Source organism: Podarcis cretensis (assembly GCF_951804945.1).
Source record: "Podarcis cretensis genome assembly, chromosome: 10".
In the NCBI taxonomy this organism is placed as follows: domain Eukaryota; kingdom Metazoa; phylum Chordata; class Lepidosauria; order Squamata; family Lacertidae; genus Podarcis; species Podarcis cretensis.
This window is the reverse complement of record NC_137179.1, coordinates 41,688,608-41,711,799: the sequence shown is the minus strand read 5'-3', so window position 1 is coordinate 41,711,799 and position 23,192 is coordinate 41,688,608. Positions and strand designations below refer to the sequence as shown.

Below are 23,192 nucleotides of genomic sequence, written 5' to 3'. Positions count from 1 at the left end.
GCTTTTCCGGCTTTATTTACATGATCTGTGAATGGTAATCCAAAAGAAGGGCCTTCCTGGATCAGGCCCCAGGACCTCAATGCAATAGCTGTCTCGCCTCCTAAGGTTTCCAGCAACTGCTATTCAGAAGCAGCTGTGCAGGCAGACAATAGCCGGAGTGTCTAGTTGCCACTGACCGCCTCATCCATGAACTTGCCTCACCTTCTAAAGCCACCCAAGCTGGTGGCCATTGCACTATAGCCTGTGGGGATGTGTTCCATAGTGCAGCTTTGCAAAGTGTGGCATATACTTGCTTTTTCACTCAGGAGCTCAAGGTTGTAATATTTACCCTGTCCCCTTTTTATATGTGCAACAGCTCTGTGAGATAGGATAAAGGTAAAGGGAAACCTGACCATTAGGTCCAGTTGTGACCGACTCTAGGGTTGCGGTGCTCATCTCGCTTTATTGGCCAAGGGAGCCGGCGTACAGCTTCTGGGTCATGTGGCCAGCATGACTAAGCCGCTTCTGGCGAACCAGAGCAGTGCACAGAAACGCCATTTACCTTCCTGCCGGAGCAGTACCTATTTATCTACTTGCACTTTGACGTGCTTTCGAACTGCTAGGTTGGCAGGAGCAGGGACCGAGCAACGGGAGCTCAACCCATTGCAGGGATTCGAACCGCTGACCTTCTGATTGGCAAGTCCTAAGTGTAGGAATGAAAATAACGATAGACGAGTAGTGGGCGTCATGTGAGAGGCGTCTCTCGAGCATGTCTCGAGGAGTCTCTTTTATTGAATATTACAGCATTGCCACATATGTGTTTGTTGCTGATTGGTCAACACAAATACAATACAAGGGTTGCATATAGGCATTAATCATCAATAGACCAAAGGCTGGGAAAGGGAACACAGAATTGGGCAGGCGTGAAAACCTCCTTGTTAAACTATTACTAGTGATTAATATAGCAAAACTTGTTCCATAGGTGTGGTCAGCCAAGCACTAAGAACAGGTCAGACTAAGAACGAGTCAGAATGCAATGTTTTCTGTTGTGCAGAAACAAAACTTTCCTACATCTCCCCCTTTTCTTTTATTTAAGGGTGAGTGGGACAAAAATATTTCAGGATGCGTGGTTTGCCAGCACATGCCCGAAATAAGTCTGCCCAGCGATGTTGCTATGTGATTTCAAGGTGAATGGGACAAAAATACTTTGGGATACGTGGTTTGCCAGCGCATGCCCGAAATAAGTTCACCCAGCGTGGTGCTGTGTGATTTTAGGGTGAATGGGACAAAAGTACTTCAGGATACGTGGTTTGCCAACGCATGCCCAAAATAAATCCGTCCACATTTTCCCTATTATTTACTGTTGGTGCTGCCATTTGGCAAAATAGGCAGCAATAATTTTATTGGGTGGCTGAGGGGGAGAGAGAAGCCGAGAAAAAAGACTTATGAGGCCAGGAATGCATTGGAGGAAGCAACAGAACAAAATTAATATACATATAATAACAATGGCATATTGAAAAAGACTACGAAGCCAAGTAAGGTTTGGCAACCAAGCAGTAAGCCACTGGGTGAAAGAATCCCAGAGGCCAGAAAATTCAACGTCTTGTTTAATGTGGTGTGTAAGATTTTGCAAATGAGAGATTTGGCGTTGAATAGCATTTGAATTATCTGTGAAACACATATCATTTATTTGTTCACAACCATAATGATGAAGCATTAGCAAATAACCAATAGCTGCACAGTTTTATAAGAGTCCATGACGCAATTCACTCTGTTCTTTATTCAAAAGGTGAAGAGCTTGTGAAGTAGAATTCAAGGCTTTTGCTGCGGAGCAAGCTAAAGAGTTAATATTCCTGCTATTTCGTACAGCCAATCCAGGGACTCCTAAAAAAGAGACAGCTAGAAAGATATATTCAGATCTGCTAGGGAGAGAAACAAAATCGTTACAATCATTAGTCAATTCCACAGAGCGGCGATATCTAGAGCGGGACAAATGATGCTTTTTGTCACTGGTCCATTGTTCCACTCATACAAAGATGGTGGCTTTCCAGTTGAGGGGGAGTGCAAGCTTACTCATTAAATTGAATGGTAGCTTGTAATTGTTGCAATAGGTCTCTGCCCCACAGATTGAGGTGGATTTTCAGCACACAGGGCTGGATGTATGCAATGGTTTCAGAGCTATCAGGCAGAGAAACAGGCAACCACTGTGTGCTTTTGGAAGAGGTTTGAGGTCCACCCACACCCCAAACTGCAGAGGCAGACTCAAGGGGCCACGTGGGGTCCCAACAATTACTGGAAATTACAGAAATGTCCGCGCCTGTGTCAATCAAGCCTTCCAGAACTTTGCCATTGATTTTATACTTACGAAGAAGTTTCTGTACACCGATCCTCTGGATTACAGCTAATAGCTGCGGAGAGAGGGGACAGAGCTGGTGCAAATTATTATCCATAATAGAAGCAGTAGGATGAGAAGGGAGCACCACCAAATGCGCCCAAGACTCACCCTTTTTCAACTGCATGGGCATATGGCTCCAAAGTTGAACCATTATTGTGCCCACATAATCAGGATCCAGAACTCCAGGAATAACCTGGATTCCTTCTTTCGCTGCAGAGAATTTGGGCAAAATTAAGCCTGCGACCTTAGGAGGTAGTGGGCCTGCCAATTGGGTGGGCATGAGCACGATTTCACCAGGTAAAGCAGTGTCTTTGGTTTCCTGATTAATTAAATCAATGGTGAAATCAGAAGGTGTTTCCGTAGGAAAATTGTCAATGGTGGAAGCTGACGGCAATGAGCTCTCTATTTCTCCTGGCCCGAGAGCGGGGCCAACAAGGAGTTTCCTGAACTCCTGCACTGATTTGCCCAATGATAGCCTTTACCGCATTTTGGGCATTTTTTGGAAGGTTTAGCCTTATTGGCATCACCATTCCTGTGCGCCCCACCGCCAGGTGCCCTGCATTCTTTTGCAAAATGACCAGGGCGCTTACAATTAAAACAGTTACCAGTTGGCTTATTGCCAGCCTGGATGGCACCGGCAAGCAAGGACATGGCATGGCTCTGGCTTCCAATGTCCGCACAGGCTTGAATCATCTGAGCCAGATCGTATTTAGGACGGTTAATGATTGACTGTAAAGCCTTCTTACAGTCGGTGCTTGCATTTTCAAAAGCCAATTTTTTCAGCAATTCATTCTGGGCTGTAGTGTTATCAACCTGCCTAGTAACTGATTCTTTCAATCTATCTATAAATTGATGGTAGGGCTCTGAATGGTGTTGCTTAATACTAACAAAAGAGTTCATCGGTTGTCCCGAGGCAGGGACTTTCCGAAAGGCGCGCTGTACACAGGTCACAGTGCGACTGAAATGCAAAGGTGTCAGCGTCGCCTGTGCTGGTATGTTATCATATGGACCAACACCAAAGAGCTGGTTGGCTGAATGCTGTGGATCAGCCAAGGCTACTGCGTTATGCTTAAATTCACTTTCAAAAACTACATATTGAGCAGGAGATAAAAGCATGCGCATCAAATCTTTCCAATCTTGGGGTAGCATTGTATAACCATTAGCGATCCCCTCCAGCATCCCTATCACATAGGAGGATTTTAAGCCAGAATCAGTAATGGCCCTCCTTAGTTCTCTCAAAACAGAATAAGGAAGTGTCTCATAAAACACCTGTTGTTGAGCAGTTCCTGCGTTTGCATAGGTGATAGGGAAAGCAGATGGCATTTCACCAGCCCATGCAGACTCCTCCTCTAAGGATAGGAGCCCTTTCTGTCTAGCTAAAGAAAGCGCGGTGCGCACAGCTCCTGTAGGAGAGCACGCAGGGGCTGTGGCAGGCAAGACAGGCAAAGGAGAAATGGGAGGGGTGGATGGGTTTGTGGGCTGAGGCGTAGGGAGGGGTTGGCAAGGCTGCGATGGAGGCAAGAGCTTTGGGTAAGGAGGGGGGGGGGATTGTCTGCTACAGCCAGAAGGGCAGGAGCCGAAGGAGACGCCTGGGGTCCTAATTTAGCAACGGCGTCTGCACATTTCTGCCAGGTGAGCAGACAATGAATCGGAGCCCTTGGTTCTGCAAAGAGGGTTTTTCCGATCTTTTGCCAAGTCTCTACCTCCAAAGACCCACTCTCAGGGTAGGAGGGGCATTCGCAAGCAATCTCCAAAAGCAGTTGTTCAATTTCTTTTAAGGTAATATGAACACCCACCGCCCGCTGTCTAACTAAAGAAAGCAATTCTCTAGCATGCAATTTTTGGATTTTAGTCAGTTCCCCCCCCCCCATACTCACGAAGTAGCGCGCTGAGACTTTTCCAGTCGAGTGAAGTACAGGGGCTTGGCTGCGTAAGGGATCTGGCACGTCGAGGGTCACCAGATGTAGGAATGAAAATCACGACAGACGAGTAGTGGGCGTCATGTGAGAGGCGTCTCTCGAGCATGTCTCGAGGAGTCTCTTTTATTGAATATTACAGCATTGCCACATATGTGCTTGTTGCTGATTGGTCAACACAAATACAATACAAGGGTTGCATATAGGCATTAATCATCAATAGACCAAAGGCTGGGAAAGGGAACACAGAATTGGGCAGGCATGAAAACCTCCTTGTTAAACTATTACTAGTGATTAATATAGCAAAACTTGTTCCATAGATGTGGTCAGCCAAGCACTAAGAACAGGTCAGACTAAGAACGAGTCAGAATGCAATGTTTTCTGTTGTGCAGAAACAAAACTTTCCTACACCTAAGCTCTGTGGTTTAATCCACAGCGCCACCCACGTCCCTTGTGAGATAGGATTGGTTAAGTTAATACAGTGGTACCTTTAGTTACGAACTTAATTTGTTCCGGAGGTCCGTTCTCAACCTGAAACTGTTCTTAACTAGAGATGTGCTTTCGCTAATGGGGCCTCTTGATGTCGCCGTGCTGCAGGCACACAATTTCCATTCTCATCCTGGGGCAAAGTTCTCAATGTGACGTAACTCTTCCAGGTTAGCAGAGTTTGTAACCTGAAGTGTTTGTAACCTGAGGCATTTGTAACTTGAGATACACTGTATATGTACATAGGCAGCAGTCATCAATAGATGGGTGGGGATAGCAGAAGGATGTGGGTGGCGCTGTGGTCTAAACCACTGAGCCTCTTGGGCTTGCCAACCAGAAAGTTGGTGGCTCAAATCCCCACGATGGAGTGAGCTCCCGTTCCTCTGTCCTGGCTCCTGCCAACCTAGCAGTTCAAAAGCACGTCAGTGCAAGTAGATAACTAGGTGGGAAGGTAAATGGCATTTCCATGTGCTCTGGTTTCCGTCGCAGTGTTCCATTGTGCCAGAAGCAGTTTAGTCATGCTGGTCACATGACCCGGAAAGCTGTCTGTGGACAAACGATAGCTCCCTCGGCCCAAAAGAAAGATGAGTGCCGCAACCCCATAGTCACCTTTGACTGGACTTAACCATCCAAGGGTCCTTTACCTTTACCTTACAGGATGGGGAATGGGACAGGGCCCCAGGTCTACCTATAGTGCACTGGGCCCAGGAAATCCTGTTGGCATCCCTGCACCTTATACATTCAGAAAGTTATCAAACATACTAGATGTGGCTCCACTCTAGAGCAGGGGTAGCCAACATGGTGCCTTTCAGATGTTGTTGACTAAAACCCCCATCAGCCCCAACCAGATTGGCCAATGGCCAGGGATGGTAGGAGTCGTAGTCCAAAACATCTGATGGTCACGGCTGCATTAGAATGTCTTCAGGTGCCATAATGGATGTTCCCCCATACTGTCTACCTTTCACAGTGTGGTTCAGCTATTGCAATATTAACAAGAAAGAGCTCCGTTACAAGTGACTGCTTTTCAGTCAACGCTTGCCAGCTTATGGCTGACTTTGCTCTGGCTAATTCTTGCTTTTCTCTTACTGATATGATGTTTGCAAGTGATACTAGTGTAAGTAGAGGAATGAAGGGAAACAAACTTCTTTTCAGGCATTGCAGGAGAATAAATCTCCCCAGTGTCAGTTACAGGACTTCATTTACACTATTTCTGCTGCCTCTTTCTTTCCTTGTTCATAATTATTTGTTCAAATTCTTTAGTCACGGTGCTCGTTTTAAAGAGGTGAGTACACATTCACTCTTGCTAATAAAAATAATTATTTTCCCATTCTGCTCCAGAGTAGCACACGCATCATATCAGTTTTCCGGTGGTTTATCTTGAATTTTAAATAGCTATGGGAATATCACAAAAGCCCACCCTAGATCATTGTTAGTCTTGTCAGGTTATTGGAAGTCTAAAAGGAGAACAGTGATTAAAGATGTGGAATTGAAGTGTAGGTTTTTCTTTTATCTGTTGCAATACACTGAACAGGCTGTCATGTGTCTTTAGTTTTATGTGACTGTGGTTAAGAAATGCCTCCCTTTAATAGTTTTTTTTTAAAAAAAACAAAAAAATGGTATAGTGTTTAAAATAATCCTTGAAATTTTCCAGTTGATGGGGGTAATGATATTTTGGCAATAAAATGCAAGTACCGTATTTTTCGCTCTATAGGGCGCACTTTTTCCCCTTCAAAAATGAAGGGGAAATGTGTGTGCGTCCTATGGAGCGAAGACGCCATAGCCCCGTGACCCTCTCCCGGCTGGAGAGGTGACGCGCGGCTATGGCAGGAGCCTCTATAGCCGTGCGTCACCTCTCCAGCCGGAAGAGCTCGCGCGGGACTAAAGAAGCACCCTTCAACCCTCTCCTGGCTGGAGAGGTGACGCGCGGCTATGGCAGGAGCCTCTATAGTCGCGCGTCACCTCTCCAGCTGGGAGAGCGCGCGCGGGGCTAAAGCAGCCCCCTGCGACCTTCTCCCGGCTGGAGAGGTGACGCGCGGCTATGGCAGGAGCCTCTATAGTCGCGTGTCACCTCTCCAGCTGGGAGAGCGCGCGCGGGGCTAAAGCAGCCCCCTGCGACCCTCTCCCGGCTGGAGAGGTGACGCGTGGCTATGGCAGGAGCCTCTATAGTCGCGTGTCACCTCTCCAGCCGGGAGAGTGCGCGCAAGGCTATAGAAGCACCCCGCGACCCTCTCCTGGCTGGAGAGGTGACGCGCGGCTATGGCAGGAGCCTCTATAGCCGCGTGTCACCTCTCCAGCTGGGAGAGCGCACCCGCGGCTAAAGCAGCGCCCCCCCCCCGCAACCCTCTCCTGGCTATGGCAGGAGCCTCTTTAGCCGCACGCCACCTCTCTAGCCGGGAGAGCCGCGTGGGGCTAAAGAAGCCCCACTTACTCTCTCCCAGCTGGAGAAGTGACGTGCAACTATGGCAGCAGCCTCTCCGCTGCGCATTTCCGCTGCTCCCTGACCTGCTCTTTGGGGCTGGTGGTGGGCTTCCCCCGTCAGCCCCAAAGAGCAGATCGAAAGGAACCTGAAGCCTGGAGAGTGAGAGGGGTCGTTGCGCACCGACCCCTCTCGCTCTCCAGGCTTCCAAGGTAGCCGCCTGAACGCACCTTAAACGGCACCTTTTAGAGCGGGAAAACAAGAGGGGGAAAATTCTCCCCCTCTCTGCGCAGCACCTCCTGCCACTTCGCTGAAGGGGCGCTGGGCAGAGAGGGGGAGATTTTTTTTTCTTGTTCTCCCTCCTCTAAAACAAGGTGCGTCCTATTGTCCGGTGCGTCCTATGGTGCGAAAAATACGGTACCACTCCGCCAATAATGTTGATTACCTTTTTCTATAAACAGGGAATACATGATAATTCTTTATTTTCAAATTGGAAAAGTTTTGGAATAAATAGGCAGACAGTTTCTCATTGTATTTCTGTGGAAAAAAATATGTGTGAGGGCTTGGAATGTGTTCTAATTTGACAAAATGACACATTCTCCAGTCTTCAAAGACGTGCAGTCTCTGCTTGCTGCCAGTAAAGAAGAGTGTCAGGCACACAGTGGTCAAGCAAACTGCTCCTCACTTGTCATCATGCCCTCCTGTTTCTAATGGGAATTTGCTCACTTGCCCCTTCTCCAGAAAGTAGGTCAAGCACTCTTTCCCCACAAGTGCAGCCGACAGCTGGCCACTTGGGGGGAATGGATTGAAGACACAGAGGAACCAAGATGGCAGCTCACTTCATCCTGTTCCAAACCCGCTATTTCCAGGAAATCCACTAGGTGGTGAGGTTCAGTCTTGACACTTCTTTGTAATGTTTCATGAGTGGTGAAAAAGAGAGAGAAAGAGAAAGTACAAAACTTCTCCCAGCTATTTCTCTTTCTCAGCAGCCTCTTTAGTCATCATAGGTTATTTGTACATCTTTCATAGCACGAACACTTCAGAAACTTATATTTACGTGGGGCAGAGGTTATAAAACAAATATATTTTCTTTATATGTATTTACATAGGTTATAAAACAAATATATTTTCTTTATATGTATTTACATAGGTTATAAAACAAATATATTTTAAAGCTTCCCTCCTCTTTCCCAGTTCAAGGAAATGTTTTCAAGGAAATGCGTGCTGAACTTTCATTTTAAAAGTCACCTGGTGTCCATGTAAAATAATGTATTCTCTTAACAAGAAAGAAATGTCTACACATAAATGGTATATCAGGTTTTAACATTTGATAGATAGAAGAAGCAGTATGAAGTGTGGTGTATCCATGTATTAGTGGTGAGCTTGTGGTTTTAGGACTGGGTAAGGGAGGGACATGGGTGGCGCTGTGGTCTAAGCCACTGAGCCTTGGGCTTGCCGATCAGAAGGTTGCCGGTTTGAATCCCCACAATGGGGTGAGCTCCTGTTGCTCGGTCCCAGCTCCTGCCAACCTAGCAGTTCTAAAGCACCCCAAAAGTGCAGGTAGATTAATAGGTACTGCTCTGGCGGGAAGGTAAATGGTGTTTCCCTGCACTGCTCTGGTTTCGGTGTTCCATTGCACTAAAAGCAGCTTAGTCATGCTGGCCACACAATCTGGAAAAACTGTCTGCAGTGCGGACAAACGGCGGCTCGCTTGGCCTGTAAAGCAGGCTTCCTCAACCACGCCCCTCCAGATGTTTTGAGACTACAATTCCCTTCATCCCTGACCACTGGCTAGCTAGGGATCATGGGAGTTGTAGGCCAAAAACATCTGGATGAGCGCCGCAACCCCAGAGTTGTTCGCAACTGGACTTAACTGTCAGGGGTCCCTTTACTTTTACCTTTAAGGGAGGAGTTGTTTGTATTGGATCCCAGTTCTCAGGAACAGTTTAGGGATCTGACTGGAATATGGTTATTTACAGGAATTGGAGACAGGGCTCCTCATTCCCTAGCCTAATCTCAAAGTAACTTGTGAAACAACCCAAAGACCCGTGATTGCCCGTTTCGAAAATAATATTTTAACTGATAAAGCTTTCTCTCTTCTTTTAGCCCAAACTGGTTGTAACGGCAACTTTTGGAATAGAACCTGGAAGAAAAGTCGAATACATACCACTTTTAGAGAAAGCGTTGGAGATGATAGAGCACCAACCTGACAAAGTTCTGGTTTATAGCCGCCCTAACATGGTAGAGTTGCAGCAAATACTTTGACGCACTTTCTTGGACTATTCCCTTCCCTCTCTGACTTCATAATTTCCCTGAATATTTAATTGGAACATTTCATTTTTACGATACTTAAGTAACATTTATTTTTCTCTGTGGCAAAACCTCTATTGCTTTACTTGTTTAAAGCTTATAATTTTGTAAGTTTCAGTACAGCTGCTAAAAGTCATGTGGTAGGGAAATCAGGCATATATTTGGTGCTCCACAAGGAACAGCTAATTATTTCTGAGCCTTTCTTCTTGTTGTTAAATCCAGTTTAAATGGTTGCAGTGCTCTGTCTCTTGACACACAGGGAGATGTTGCTCTTAAACCAGGGCGTGACCTGGACTGGCATGAAGAAATGGCGAAAGCAAAGCCATGTGACTGTGTCCCTGTCCTTTCGGACCATCCACTTTATATTCTGTATACATCAGGAACAACTGGCACCCCCAAGGTAGGCCCTGCCTTTCAGTATCTGTGACCAAATTATGCTCTATTCCACATGAGGGAGAATTTAATTAAAAGGTTGAAAATGTTTTCCCAGAGCTTAGCACTCATAAAAGATTAGTGTTGTTGGAGCTGACTTTAATCGTATTTCATTACTCCAACATCACTTTTAATGTCTGAAGCGGTGTTGTCAGTGAATATTTGAGCCACTTGGATTTTTCTTCCCAACCAAAGTATTCCCAGCCTGCTGCTGCACGTTGCAGCACTTCACCTTGAAGATCCTAGGTAGCTCCACTGTGTCTCTGATCTTCAGATTCTCTTGATTCTCCCCAGATGACACCACATAGCCTCTTTTTTTTTTTTTTGGTCCTGTGTTGTGCTGGATCAGGATAAGATCAAATAACTAAGCTCCTGTGTCGTGATGGCATTTGGATGAAATCGATGAAGCAGATGAAATGAACCACATGAAATATATGGAATAGCGTGTGGGAAGAAGCAACATCAAAAGATAGATTCTCACACATAAATAAGAAGCAAGAGGAATGTTTACAGCAGCATATAGATAACTTGAATAGACTAGATGAGGAAAGGGATTGCTAGCAAATGGTCCATGAGGAGAGATGGAGAATGGCCTGAGATTAGGTGTGAGGAATGTCAGGCCCAGGAGCCTAGTGTGGCACTCCTGGCCCTCCCATCTGGCCCTTGGGATTCTCCCCAGATGTGGCGCTCAGGCTGAGGAGAGTCCCCCACCTTAAGCCTTAGTTAACAAGAAGCATCAGCAGCTGTATTTGCAAATGACTCGCACAAGTGGCTGGCGAGGCTTCTCACCATCTCATGCAGGGATCTCGTGGGGGGGGGCAGATAGCTTTATTTATTTAATTTAAGCCATTTCTATACTGCCCTTTGATTCAAAATTCCCTACTAAGGTTTACAGTAACTAATAGGAACACCATAAACAGCGGAAGGCATTTCTGAAAGTAAACACAGCGGATGGAAAAATTACACCAGAGACTAAAAGCTTGGGGAGTAGGGGGATGCTTTTGCCTGGCACCTTTGAAAAGAAAAAAGAGAAAAACCTGAGCATAAGTGCCAGGAAAACCTTGCTGGGAAGAGGACTATGAGTGAGATGACATAGCCAAAAAGGTCTTTTTCCTCTGTGCCTACTTCTGAGGGAAGACCTTAGCCTACTGAGAAAATAAATGTGTCCGTATCCCATGAATGAAGCAGTGCCAACTTAGATGTGCAAGACATTCTGCTATGTATCTGGCTAATTATGCTCCCTGTAGTATCCAAAGCCATATCCTGTTAAGTACTGTAACACAAAACCAGGAAAACTAGGGACAGTATTCTAAGGAAAGGCAAGTAGTGAATTTTCCTCTCTCTAAGAAATCCCAAGTGGAGACCATGACAAGCCAGATGCGTGGATTTTCCAGCCTCTGCTGTTCTCACATGTGGACTGTGAGATCTGGAAGGATTCAAGCAGAACTCTTCTGAAAACATCAATATCTGGGCGTGTATGTTCTCTGTAGTATTTGGACTGAAAACGACAAGTTTTTATTCAGTTACCCGAGGTTCAGCATAAATCTTGTAATGTTCTTTATAGGTGTGTTAGGGTCAGGAGGCTTAGGTTACTGCAGTGCATCTATCTGGTTTCAGCACAATATATAGGATATAAACCAAATTGCAAAGAGCAGTCGCTTTTATTTTAAAAGAACAGCATTCCACACCTCCTCGTTGCAGAGATAAAATCTAAAAGTAAAGGCTATTTCTGTTATTCTAAAGGGCTCCTAGGAGCTAAGGAGAGAGTTGCTAATTGCTTCAGAACGTTAAATTATGGAAACAGTAATTTTCCTTATGGGATGAAGTTTCAGGGCATAATTTATTTACAAACAATCTTAATTTCACATTGCTTCTCACTTAGGGTGTTGTTCGACCAACAGGTGGCTATGCCGTTATGTTAAACTGGACCATGTCAGCAATATACGGCCTTAAATCTAAAGAGGTAACTTCTATTGATTTATTTTTCATTTTTATAAATTGTTTCCAAAGTGATTTAACAATTTTTTAAAAAAAGCATATTTAAAAACTATTTCAAGCGCACTGCAGAGATTCAAACTGGAATTTAAAATCTCCACTTAAAAGGCTTGTTGGGACAGGAAGGCATTTAGTAGGTGCCAAAAAGATAACAGAGATCATGTCTGGTGTGTAACAGAAGGGTAGGTGCCACCACACTAAAGGCTTGAATCCTACATGGTTTCTGTAGAAGGCCTTCCCTGTAGTGCAGTGACCAGCTGGGTATATAAAGTGTGAGACAATATTTTAGCTCTCCTAGTTCCAGGCTGTATAGGGCTTTGAACACCAGTGCCAGCACCTCCCATGTTACCTGGTAGCTAATTGATAGGCAGTGTGAGTCTTTCCAGGACGGTGTCATATGGTAGCAATATTCCAATGCAATTAGCAGTTAAGCTGCAGCATTTTGCACTTGCTGCTGCTTCTGGAACAACCTCAGGGACAGCCTCACCTAGTTCATGCTTATGAAGAACTGCTTATACTTCAAAAATAAAATCTACCTTTCTTTTAGGTTTGGTGGGCAGCATCTGATTTAGGCTGGGTGGTTGGCCATTCTTATATCTGTTACGGACCTCTCTTGCACGGGAATACAACGGTTTTATACGAGGTGACTGTTTATTCTAATGTCTGTTATTTAATTACTTTTATAGGCTAAATAAGCTCTTGGAGAATTCTGGGGGAAAAACACAAAACAGAACACCAATGCATGTTTTACTGTTATGTAAGTTTAGCATGGGTTTGACATGACTGTTCTTCTGCAGCCTCGTGTGTGGACTGAGCTGGTTCTTAAATGGCCAGGGAAGCTCTGCCCATCCAAAGGAGGCAGAACTTGGAAAGTCACCTGCTGTCCTGGATCAGGAAGCAGTGGAAAGCCATAGCCTCCCACTGAGTCAATGAGCCTGAGGACCTTTCCTCTTCTATGTGCTAGAGGAGGAGAATGGAAATCTTTGCTTCTGGTTATAACTAAAACCACCGTTTCCCATTGCATTCAAATCTGGGAAATTGGGGTTTGTTTAAACTGTACATACTGAGAGCTAACCTGGAATCAAGTCTTGAGTGGTAGGAGGCTTTAACTCTTTGGCACGAATAGGAGCTTTTTCCAATAGTGGGCACATGTGGGCTATCAGGATTTTGACCACAGCAGGTGGCAAAGAGTTAAAACCACCACCAACACCCATCTCCACTACGGGGTTGCAGTCTCAGCTGGGGCATTCATTCCTGCTATTTACTTTAAAAAACCCATATATACATTGTGCAGAAAATGTCTACTTTTTTTGAACATACATTCCTGGTATTGTCTAAGGAGGCTACATTGGACTTCACGTCTGTATTTGTGAAGTACTGTGTTCTTGATCTTTAAGCCAGGCTTGATGCAAGCTTTGGGATGGGTGTTCAGTGATCTTTTTACCTGGTTGTCTTTTTCCCCCACAGCCCGGTGATTGAGTACATTAAGCTCCAATATGCAGGAGTGTAGTGAACCGGAAGCTGCTTGCCTGCAACAGTTGTTCTCTCAAGTGCACATTCTGTCCAGTTTCACATCCTTCCCTCCATCCTTACAACAGGAGACATATCAAGACAAAATAGCTTCTTTATTTCTAGATAATCCGGAAGGAATTTGGTGTAGAAGCTCTTCATCTGATATGTGCTGTTTTACTGTGTATGGATGAGGGATGGGGAATCAACCCCATTTTCAGAGCTTTCTACAAACTCCCGCCAGTAGTCTGAGCAGGTGCTTTCCTGTATGTTCAGACCGCAAAGTGAATGTTGCATTTAGCTAATTATGTTTGTTAGTTTCCTAGCGGAGTTCAGAGATGAAGGAAGTCACAGCTTGTTAAGGATCTGCTCCTGTAAGACAGCAAAACCCGGTGGGTCAGGCTGTTTAATCCCATATTAATTCCTTGTTGCTTTCCTTTGTTTTCGAAGAACTGTGTATAGATAGCCAAGGGAGGATTAGTTTTACTTCTCACATACCAGAACAATTCAGAGACAACTCCTTGTGAGGATAAAATGGTGTTGATGGTGTTGCAGCTATATACACCCCCTTAAGTGTCTTGGAGAACAGAAATGTAAGTGAATAAATAAGAAAACATTGGTGCTGACACAGCCAAGAAATTGAAATCTTAGACACATTTCGTATCTGAACGTAGTGCATTTCTGAGAGCACCATAAGATGGAACTGAGCCCTTAATGGAGCAGCAAATGGATGCTTTCCTTCTAGTTGTATAAAGGCAATTTACCAGCTGCTTGAATACACTGCTGACAAGTTGATAACTACTGTTACAGTCAGGACTCAAATCGCAGAAGACTCATGGAACACTTTTACCCAACGACAACTTTAAAAACACTTCCCAAATCTCTCTGTAGGGGAAGCCTGTGGGAACGCCAGACGCTGGAGCTTTTTTCCGTGTGCTTGCAGAGCATGGAGTCGTAGCCTTGTTTACTGCACCAACTGCAATTAGAGCAATCCGTCAACAGGACCCTGAGGCTAACTTGGGGAAACAGCACAGCCTGACAAGGTGAGTTTAGATTAAGCCAGAAGCTTGTTTTTACTCACTATCGGAAATAAGCCCCAAGTGTATATCTTGAGTTCAGTCAACTGTAAAGATGCTATAACAAATAGGTTTTGTGTGTGCATATATACTATGGCCATAGGTACATACAAATGGTCAAACCATCATTGCAGTGTTTCAAGCTTGCGTTCTCCCTCCTTTCTCCCTCAGAATGCACCAGTTTCATCCTTTCCTCCATTACTAGTTTGAGCAACTCATCATGTGTTGTGACGTATTAATAGGTCAAACTTTGATTTGCACAAGCCGTGGTTTGCTGACAAAGCAGAATTGGAAATCATGACATGAAGTAGGCTTCAAATTCTAGTTTGGAGATAAAGACTTTCCAATACAATAATACCATAAAATATTTGTTATAAGAAAGAGAAAGATGTAACCAACCATCAGAGCCTAATCTGTTTTGACCTTATGAACCTTTGCAGTGACAAATGATCAAAACTGGTAGTTTGGCAGCCCCAGAGGTGGGTTCAGAATGGAATATATCTCAGGCTTGTTCTTAAAAATTAAAATATCCCATTATTTTACACTGAAATCTCTTTTCTCTCCCCTCCCCCATATGAACACACTCTGGATAAGGCTGCATATGATGACTCACCATCTGTTTTTTACAAAAATGTTCAGATGAGAAACCCTGCAGTCCTCAGACAATTAAAGCCTGAGGGGAAAAATGATTCAGCTGTAATTTCCAAACAATAAAGTGAAAGTGTGTTGAATGTATATACACAAAACCTCGGCTAAATAAATCCTTGTTAACACATTATTTAGATACTCACCAATATTACACTTACCCCAAACTACTAGCCCTCATACCAGAAATTTTGTTACCCTTTATGGCAAGGGTGGGGAGTTGTAAGCCCTCCAGATGTTGGACACCCAACTCCCAACTCCCCTCAGCCCCAGCCAGCATGGTCAACAGTCAGGGATCATGGGATCTTTAGTCCAGTAACATCTGGAGGGCCATAGTTTCCCCACCTGGTTTAAGGCATCACAGGCCAGCTGTTTTTAGTTATGAATGTTTGTTGTGGAATTTAGTTATTACAGATACTACAATCTGAAGATTGTAGTACTGGGAATTCTGGCTATGTTATTTATGACTGTACTGTTTGCTGCTTAAATAGTAATGATTCCTCAGCATCTCTGTTTACCAGAGTGGAGGTATGATCTTGCGTAGCTTCCAAAGTGCCAATGAGGTGGCCCTGTCTTATAAATAAAGTGCTGAAGAGGCCAAAATACTGTAGCAAGGAGAGAAGAGATGGGCTTGCATTGGTTTGAACATGCCTTTTATCACATTAAACCTAGTATGCATTATTCTACAAACAAAAAATAAATATTTATGAGAGCTCCTCTGCATAATTCATCTGTAGCTGTTCAGTTGCCGACATAGCATCTTCTCTGTTTTATTCTGCCATTTTATGGACAGGTTTCCTATGTGTCTCCCTCCTTATAATTTGCAAGTGTCTTTTGCCATTTGTAAGACGCATGCCATTGTCATTTCTCATATATCTGTCAATGGTCCTATTTATTTACTGCTTAGCTCCCAGGATTCTACCATGAAGAGTTTGTGGAAACCTCCCTATTGTATGCTTCTTTCTCTACCCCTCTCATAGCAGGGAGAAGTGAGAGCCTTCACTGGGGAGATCCTCCTTTTACAACGAATTTGGTACTGCAATGAATCCCTGGGTAGGGCTGGCTCTACCATTAGGAAGAGTAGGGCAGTCAACTCAGGCAGCTGATATTGAGTGTCCTGAAAGGGTAGCAAATGGTTAGTTATTCATTTTTATTTTTTTTTTAACTGTTTTTACTCTCACAGAGAGGAGTTTGGGGGGTTTTCTGCTTCCGCCACCAAATTAACTTGGCCAGTCTTGGTTCTGTGCTCTTGGGGAGGAGGTTGCTAAGCTGCTGTTTCACTTCAAGCAGAAAAAATGCCCTGTCTCAGTCGTGCCCCTGGAAGAGAACCCACTTTACGACGGATTTTACTCAGCTAAGAAGTGTAGCAGCTATTTCTGCTAACAGCAGCACATGCTAGTCACCTCAGAGCTCCCTTCAGATGTCTGCTAAATCACCTTCATCAACAGGGAAATTCCATAGCTTATTCTTCAAAGCACGCACACAACACTTACCTTAGCGTGCTTATCTATTTTATATTGCGGAGACATGCTGAAAATAATCTTTATTTGAAACAGGTTCCGAACACTCTTTGTAGCTGGTGAACGCTGTGATGTGGATACGTTAGAATGGTGCAAGAAAATCTTCAAGGTTCCGGTTTTGGATCACTGGTGGCAAACTGGTGAGTTCTGTGCATTTACAGCCACCTTTCTGAATAAAGTTTTTGTTTTCAAGCCAATTGATATGTGGAGCTTCTTGCTCTTCTGTAAATTTCTCATTACAGCTGGGAATAGTTGGGATTCATTCCTCATTTGGCCATGGACTCCCGTGGTTGTGATTTAACGTATTCTCTTCCTAATTTCATTTGGGCCCCCTCTTACTATTTTTCTAGTTTCTGATCTCACAAAACTGAGTTATTTGGTTTATTTTGGAACTGAGAATTATCTGACTATTCTTCTACTGGAAAAAAAAGACATGCATCATTCTACTTATTAATAAAGTGAATGCAGCCCCAAATGGGGCTTGCTGGAAGCACCGACCAACTGATTGGAACTTAGCTTGCAGAGCTTACTGTATTGCTTCTGTTGCCCCTGCAGGCAAAGAAAGCAGGATTTGAAGCAGCCACCAATCAGCTGATGCTGCAAATCCCACTTTCTTTTCCCACCTGATTTGAAATCAAAACCACACAAAGAAATGAAGATGCTTCACCTGACTTCATGGTGAAACCAGGTGATAGATAGGTGGGTATTCCCATTCACTTGCCAAACTGGTCTACCTGCAGGTGAAATCTGGATCCGGATTAATAATCCTAAAATGTTTAGCAAATATGTTACCCCAGTAGATAGACCTCACATTCCCATTGCTTCCTTGTGCTTTAAATTCTCTCCCAGCTGCTGTTGGTTCAAAGTTCTGTTATTGCTACACTGACTGGGCTCTGTATATTCCTCTGACTCTCATCCTTCAATACACAAAGGAAAAGCACAGGAAAAACTGTCAACATTCCTGATAATACCTCTTCAAATGATTAAAGGTTGGGGAAATAAAAATATATTCACTCAGTGACAAGAAGACATAAAAGTAGGTGCCAGGAATGCTTCCTTGGGGAGAGAATTCTGAAAGTGGGTCACCACAACAGAAAACAGCTTCAGCCCTTTGCTCAGCAGGAGTTGCGTTTCAGCTGATGCACCTTTCTGGATTTCTCAGTGCTGATCAGCCTGCAGCAGCTGGGCCCAGTTCGTTTTCCTCCTGTCCTGAAAATTCAGCAGTTTGATCTCTTTTCCTCTGCTGAGGCAGAAGAGCCTTCCCAGGATCTCACCAAACAATTCCAACTTTCAGTTTTGTCTTCTAGTCCTGATGCCTCCTCTTCTGATGATGACGATGATGATATATTGGCTGGAAGCAAATAAATAAATAAAAAGAACCCATTTCTCCAAGTGGTCTGCACACAGGAGCAGTGTAACGTTAGAGCCATAAACTCAGTGAAAAGAAGAATTGCCCCCCCCATTACTTTTGATGAAAGCAGAGCCACAATTGTAAAGGAAAAAATTGTTAGAAAATGATTTAGTAGTAGTGTCCGTGATATTTTTGCCTTCAATTCAGCTAGCATAATATATATTGGCTGCAATTCCCTACTATCTCTTGTCTGAATGATGGGCTATAATAATATCTCCAGACATATTTTGCCCTGCAAAAAATCCCTAGTCTAAAATACTGGGGAGCTGCTACCAGTGATGGACCAGTGGGCTGACTTGGTATGAAAAAGCTGCCTGTGTTCCTACCAGACATGTGCTTTTCTTTCTTCTGTATTGCATAGACTCTGTAGCAAGGGTAGCTAGCATCACCATCTGTTCGTCTGTCTGCCACTTTCCCACAAAGTTGTGCCCTAGGTGGTTCACAACAGATCAGGTGAACAATTAAGCGGGGGAAAAAATATATGAAGCAGTATCATCAGTAAATAAATACAAACAACAACAAACATCCATATAGGTTTATATGAAGAGTTTGGATTTGATACCCCGCTTTATCACTACCCGAAGGAGTCTCAAAGCGGCTAACATTCTCCTTTCCCTTCCTCCCCCACAACAAACACTCTGTGAGGTGAGTGGGGCTGAGAGACTTCAAAGAAGTGTGACTAGCCCAAGGTCACCCAGCAGCTGCATGTGGAGGAGCGGAGATGCGAACCTGGTTCCCCAGATTACGAGTCCACCGCTCCTAACCACTACACCACACTGGCTCTCATCAAAACAATGATCTAATTTAGCAGGAAGGAAAGAGGAATGAGGCCTAACACAGAAACTATACACATTTTTGAATGTTGCTTTCAATAATATATGCATTCACGAACACTTTACCTTAGTATATGCATTTTTGTAAACGTTACCCGAGTGAAGAACTGCTTTACAAAATTCAGAAAAGTGGATGGCTGTGCTTTTATGGATGGTGGAGCTTCAGTTTGGGAATTATTTTTGGAAAATGTGAAATCAGTAGGTTTACCTTTAAGTACAAACTGTATTAAATTTCTCCTCCATCCCTAGTGCCACCTAAGCCAGTTGTAGAGTTTCAGCGTTAGCCTGCCCTCCCCATCCCTCTGAAGATCTCCCCTCCGCACTCTGCCAGTCTTATTCATTATAATTGTGAGATTGGATTGTATCCATTCCACCTCACTTGTCGCTGATGCTGCATGTAAGTTAAGCATGTATCAGGAATCTCTTCAGTCCCTCTCAACTGTTTAAGCTCAATCGCTTCCTCTTGCCTCTGCCCCTCTTCCTAGCCATTATGTCATTACTCTGATAGTAGGGAAAGGAATAGCTACATCACATTCAGACATGATTTTGATCTCAAAAGTTATTTTAAGATCCACTAGAAGAATTGGGTTGGAGGGGTCACTTTTAAAATCTTATTTCCATAAGCGAAAGAAGCTGTGACAGCCTCTGGTTTTATATATTTCCTCTGAAAATGTTACAGGCTGCTGATGTCATTCGTGTTGCCTGGCAACACTTTTTTTTTCTAGTTCAGAGACTGGAGTCCTCATTAGGGTAAAGTAGATGGTTTTACTGATGATTTGAGAATAGGGAACTGAGAGTTAAGCTCCATGAATCTCTTTTATAGAAAGAATAATCCTTTGCAAGATTTAAGGCAGCCACAGCGGAGCCTTTGTTGCAGAGAGGGCAAGAAGCAGTTTATAAAACACTAATCCCTGCTGTAGATAATTTTTACCCAACTAAAATAGTTAGCAGCCTAATCAGTCTTTTTCATCTTTATGGTATTAGTCTGACTAAAGTAGAAACAATGTTTTCTGGACACGATTAAATTGTAAATGAGATATGCAATTACTTTTTGTAACATCAATTTGCATCTAATGTTCACTGTGCAGCATTATAAACATTTGCAACAGAGGAAGCTAATAAAATACTTTGATTGAATTAAAACTGGGAAACACATATTGTAATCATGTGCATGAAAAAAAAAGATTGTGTCTTTATTATGCAATGCATAATTTACTGGAAGTAAATAATGGGAGAGATTTCCAAGGCGATTCTTTCTCCCTTAGTCGGAGGAGGATGCTATAGTTCTTCTGCCTTTCCTTGCCTACAATGTAGTAGTTGTCTGACTGCTTGCTTCTTCCTTACATCTTCTGTGGGGCAGTGCTGGAGTCATGCATGCTATGAAAGAAGGGAGCTTGGTTGACCCAGAAAGAAGAACAGGATATAAATGTACCGAATTGCAGTTTGAGACTTTTTGGATTAAAAAGCAAATGGATGTACAGCTTGATCATCTGTGGAGGGCTTCCGTGTTTTAAGGCAGAATGTAGGGATGTGAATGGAGAAAAAATGCCCTGTTGCCTCCCCCACTCCACATTTTTCTTATAAGGTTTGCTCAACTTAATTAGCAGATTCCACAGATTGGCTGATGTGGAAGGATACCGCAAAGGACCAATCAATAGCGAACAGATCCAGTTGTTCAGTTGACAGATGTTCTATTGCTTTACACAGTGAGGCAGAAGGATGCTGCCTTCAGACCTTTAATGCTCCTGGAACATCCTCTCGCTTTTGCTTCATGGGCTTCAACTGCATCCAGCCTGCTTCAGCGAGACTTCCTGACTCCCAGGCAAACACCTGGCCTTTTGGCTCTAAGGAGCATGCACATGGCCCCTCTGCTGGAAAATGCTGCACAATCAGGACCTCTTTATGAATAATGTTATCCGTCTGCGGAGATACACATGGGTCTTTGTACTGGAGATGATCTGAATACATGGGGTGCAGTGTTTTCTGCACAGCAGATAGACAGTTTGTGCACTAGGTGTGCATATAAACTGCCAGTAATGTATGCTACATGTGACAGAAGAATCAGCCTTTCATATATTACAGCATAAAACTGCATTTTCCCTAACACAGATGATCATCTCCATGTTCGAAAAACCTTACTTGTACAGTAGGGAGTTATCCTTCAGAAGGATGAATGTTTCTGCACGGTGACTAGCCTGTTCTTGTAGCAGGCCTTTTCTAAGGCTCCATAAAGTGAGTGACAGAAACGGGGGCCAGAAAAACCAGCCCAAGTTAAATCCAGCTTATTTCAACTAACCAGAGTGATTTAAGCAAAGTAGCTGGATCGGAGCTATAGTTTTGCTTCCTTCAGGATTTCATTGAGGTCATTTTTCTCAATCTGTATAGTGGGTAACAGTATAAAACATTTTATTCCATGAGCGTTCAACAAAATTGTGCATATGCTGTAATCACGCTTGAGGGCAGCATGAGAAGGAGGCAACAGGGTATGTGCCACCCTGTAGGTTGGCAGGGTGTCGTGAGGAATGTGCCCCCTAAAAACTGTGCCCAGGGTGACAGCCCACCCTGCCCACACTGTGCCTCCGATATCTAGTACAGTGGTACCTTGGGTTAAGTAGTTAATTTGTTCCGGAGGTCTGTACTTAACTTGAAACTGTTCTTAACCTGAAGCATCACTTTAACTAATGGGGCCTCCTGCTGCTGCTGCACCGCCGGAGCACGATTTCTGTTCTCATCCTGAAGCAAAGTTCTTAACCTGAAGCACTATTGCTGGATTAGCGGAGTCTGTAACCTGAAGTGTATGTAACCTGAAGTGTATGTAACCCGAGGTACCACTGTAATAACACCTGTGCACACTTCAGTGTTGCAGTGGTCACCAACCCCATCCCAAAGCATTTCTGTATCGGTACAGCAAGTCTTCATGCGAGGTTGGAAGTATATTGCCCCGTAAAATGACTAAATCCACAAGGAACCATGCAGAAACAAAAAGGTCTGCCGCTGATATGCTCTCCTGTTTGAACTGATCCGTGGAAAACTAGTTTCAGGAGCTTATGAGCCCACTAAAATTAGCACTTAAATTTATGGTACTTACTATAAAAATCATATCTGCCGTGCAGTACCCTGAGAGTAGAATTATTTCTTGCATGAGTTAGCCTCCTATTGATTTTTCACGGGTACCATAGAAGTGGATCAGAGAGCCATAGCACTGGTACCCTCAGGTATGCTGAATACTAAAAATAGAACATTTTGTACAGATAGCTGAAGAATATTCAGTTATAGAGTAGCTATGTTTGGATATCCTTACTATCTAGAGAATGGAATTTGTTTTTGAAAGGAAATGAAACAAAACGACATTGGAGAAGTATGTTGTTTTAGTGAATGGATAGACAGCACACTAATTTAGTCACTCTTGGTACATTTAACCTTTATTAATATTTGGAATCTTTTGATTATTGGCTCGTGAGGAATCCTGCGAGATTTCCTGTGTATATAGCCTTTAAAAATATGACTTTCAATAATTTATTGCCTTTTCTGACAGAATCTTTGCTTTGCAGTTGTTGTAGTGATTTTCTTGCCGTTAGCTCTCCTGATTTCTGACAGCTTGTATGTGTAACAGAATTAACTGGAGTCCACAAAGTGCTTTTTCAATAGTGATAACAAAGCTACTAATAGTTCTTTACCTGGCAGGCTTTTATCAAGGTAGATTTGGAGAGCAAGAAACCAAGTAGGTTAGAGCAGGGGGCTGTTGAAATTGCTGTGGGAACTACAAAATACCCATTTCACAGAGGAAGACCTAGACATGCTTAGGTCCTTTCTCCTGAACAAAACAAAACAAAACAAAACACCTGGTCAAAACAACTACCTTGGCCACTAGCCATTATGACTGTATTGTCCCCCCACTATAGGAAAATATGCTTATGTTGTGCTTATGCTTATGTTGTGCTGCAGACATCCCATAGGCAACTGACAGGCCATTATCTGAACAGGGTAGTGGACTATACGGGCATTTGCTCTAATCCAGCAGACCTATTCTGTTTTTAAAATGGGGGGGGGGAGAGCAAGAGCAATGAGAAATTTACCTTTTCCTATGCCACCAGTGAAGTTGTATCATAATTTGATTGAGACCGCTGCTGTTTTTCAGCATCATGCTGTTAAGAAGTTCATTAAGAACGATTTCATCCATTCTAATCCCTCGGAATGGAATAATGGTGTCTTTTTCAGGCCACACATGATCCTTGCATCATCTGTTAGCCAAACCTGCTTTCTTTTTCA

At 43.7% G+C, this 23,192-nt stretch overlaps 1 protein-coding gene across 6 annotated transcripts in view; it reads left to right on the top strand.

Moving 5' to 3' along the window:
• Positions 1–23,192, top strand: part of ACSS3 (acyl-CoA synthetase short chain family member 3) — an 81,919-nt gene that overhangs the window by 15,179 nt on the left and 43,548 nt on the right. For 5 of the 6 annotated variants that reach the window (XM_079991828.1, XM_079991827.1, XM_079991826.1 and 2 more), the window contains exons 4-9: positions 9,299–9,433; positions 9,762–9,902; positions 11,817–11,897; positions 12,477–12,572; positions 14,330–14,481; positions 16,716–16,819. In XM_079991828.1, coding sequence (XP_079847954.1) covers positions 9,299–9,433; positions 9,762–9,902; positions 11,817–11,897; positions 12,477–12,572; positions 14,330–14,481; positions 16,716–16,819 — 709 coding nt within the window. Of the gene's footprint in view, positions 1–9,298; positions 9,434–9,761; positions 9,903–11,816; positions 11,898–12,476; positions 12,573–14,329; positions 14,482–16,715; positions 16,820–23,192 lie in introns of those variants that run through there. The other variant, XM_079991831.1, reaches the window with a different exon arrangement.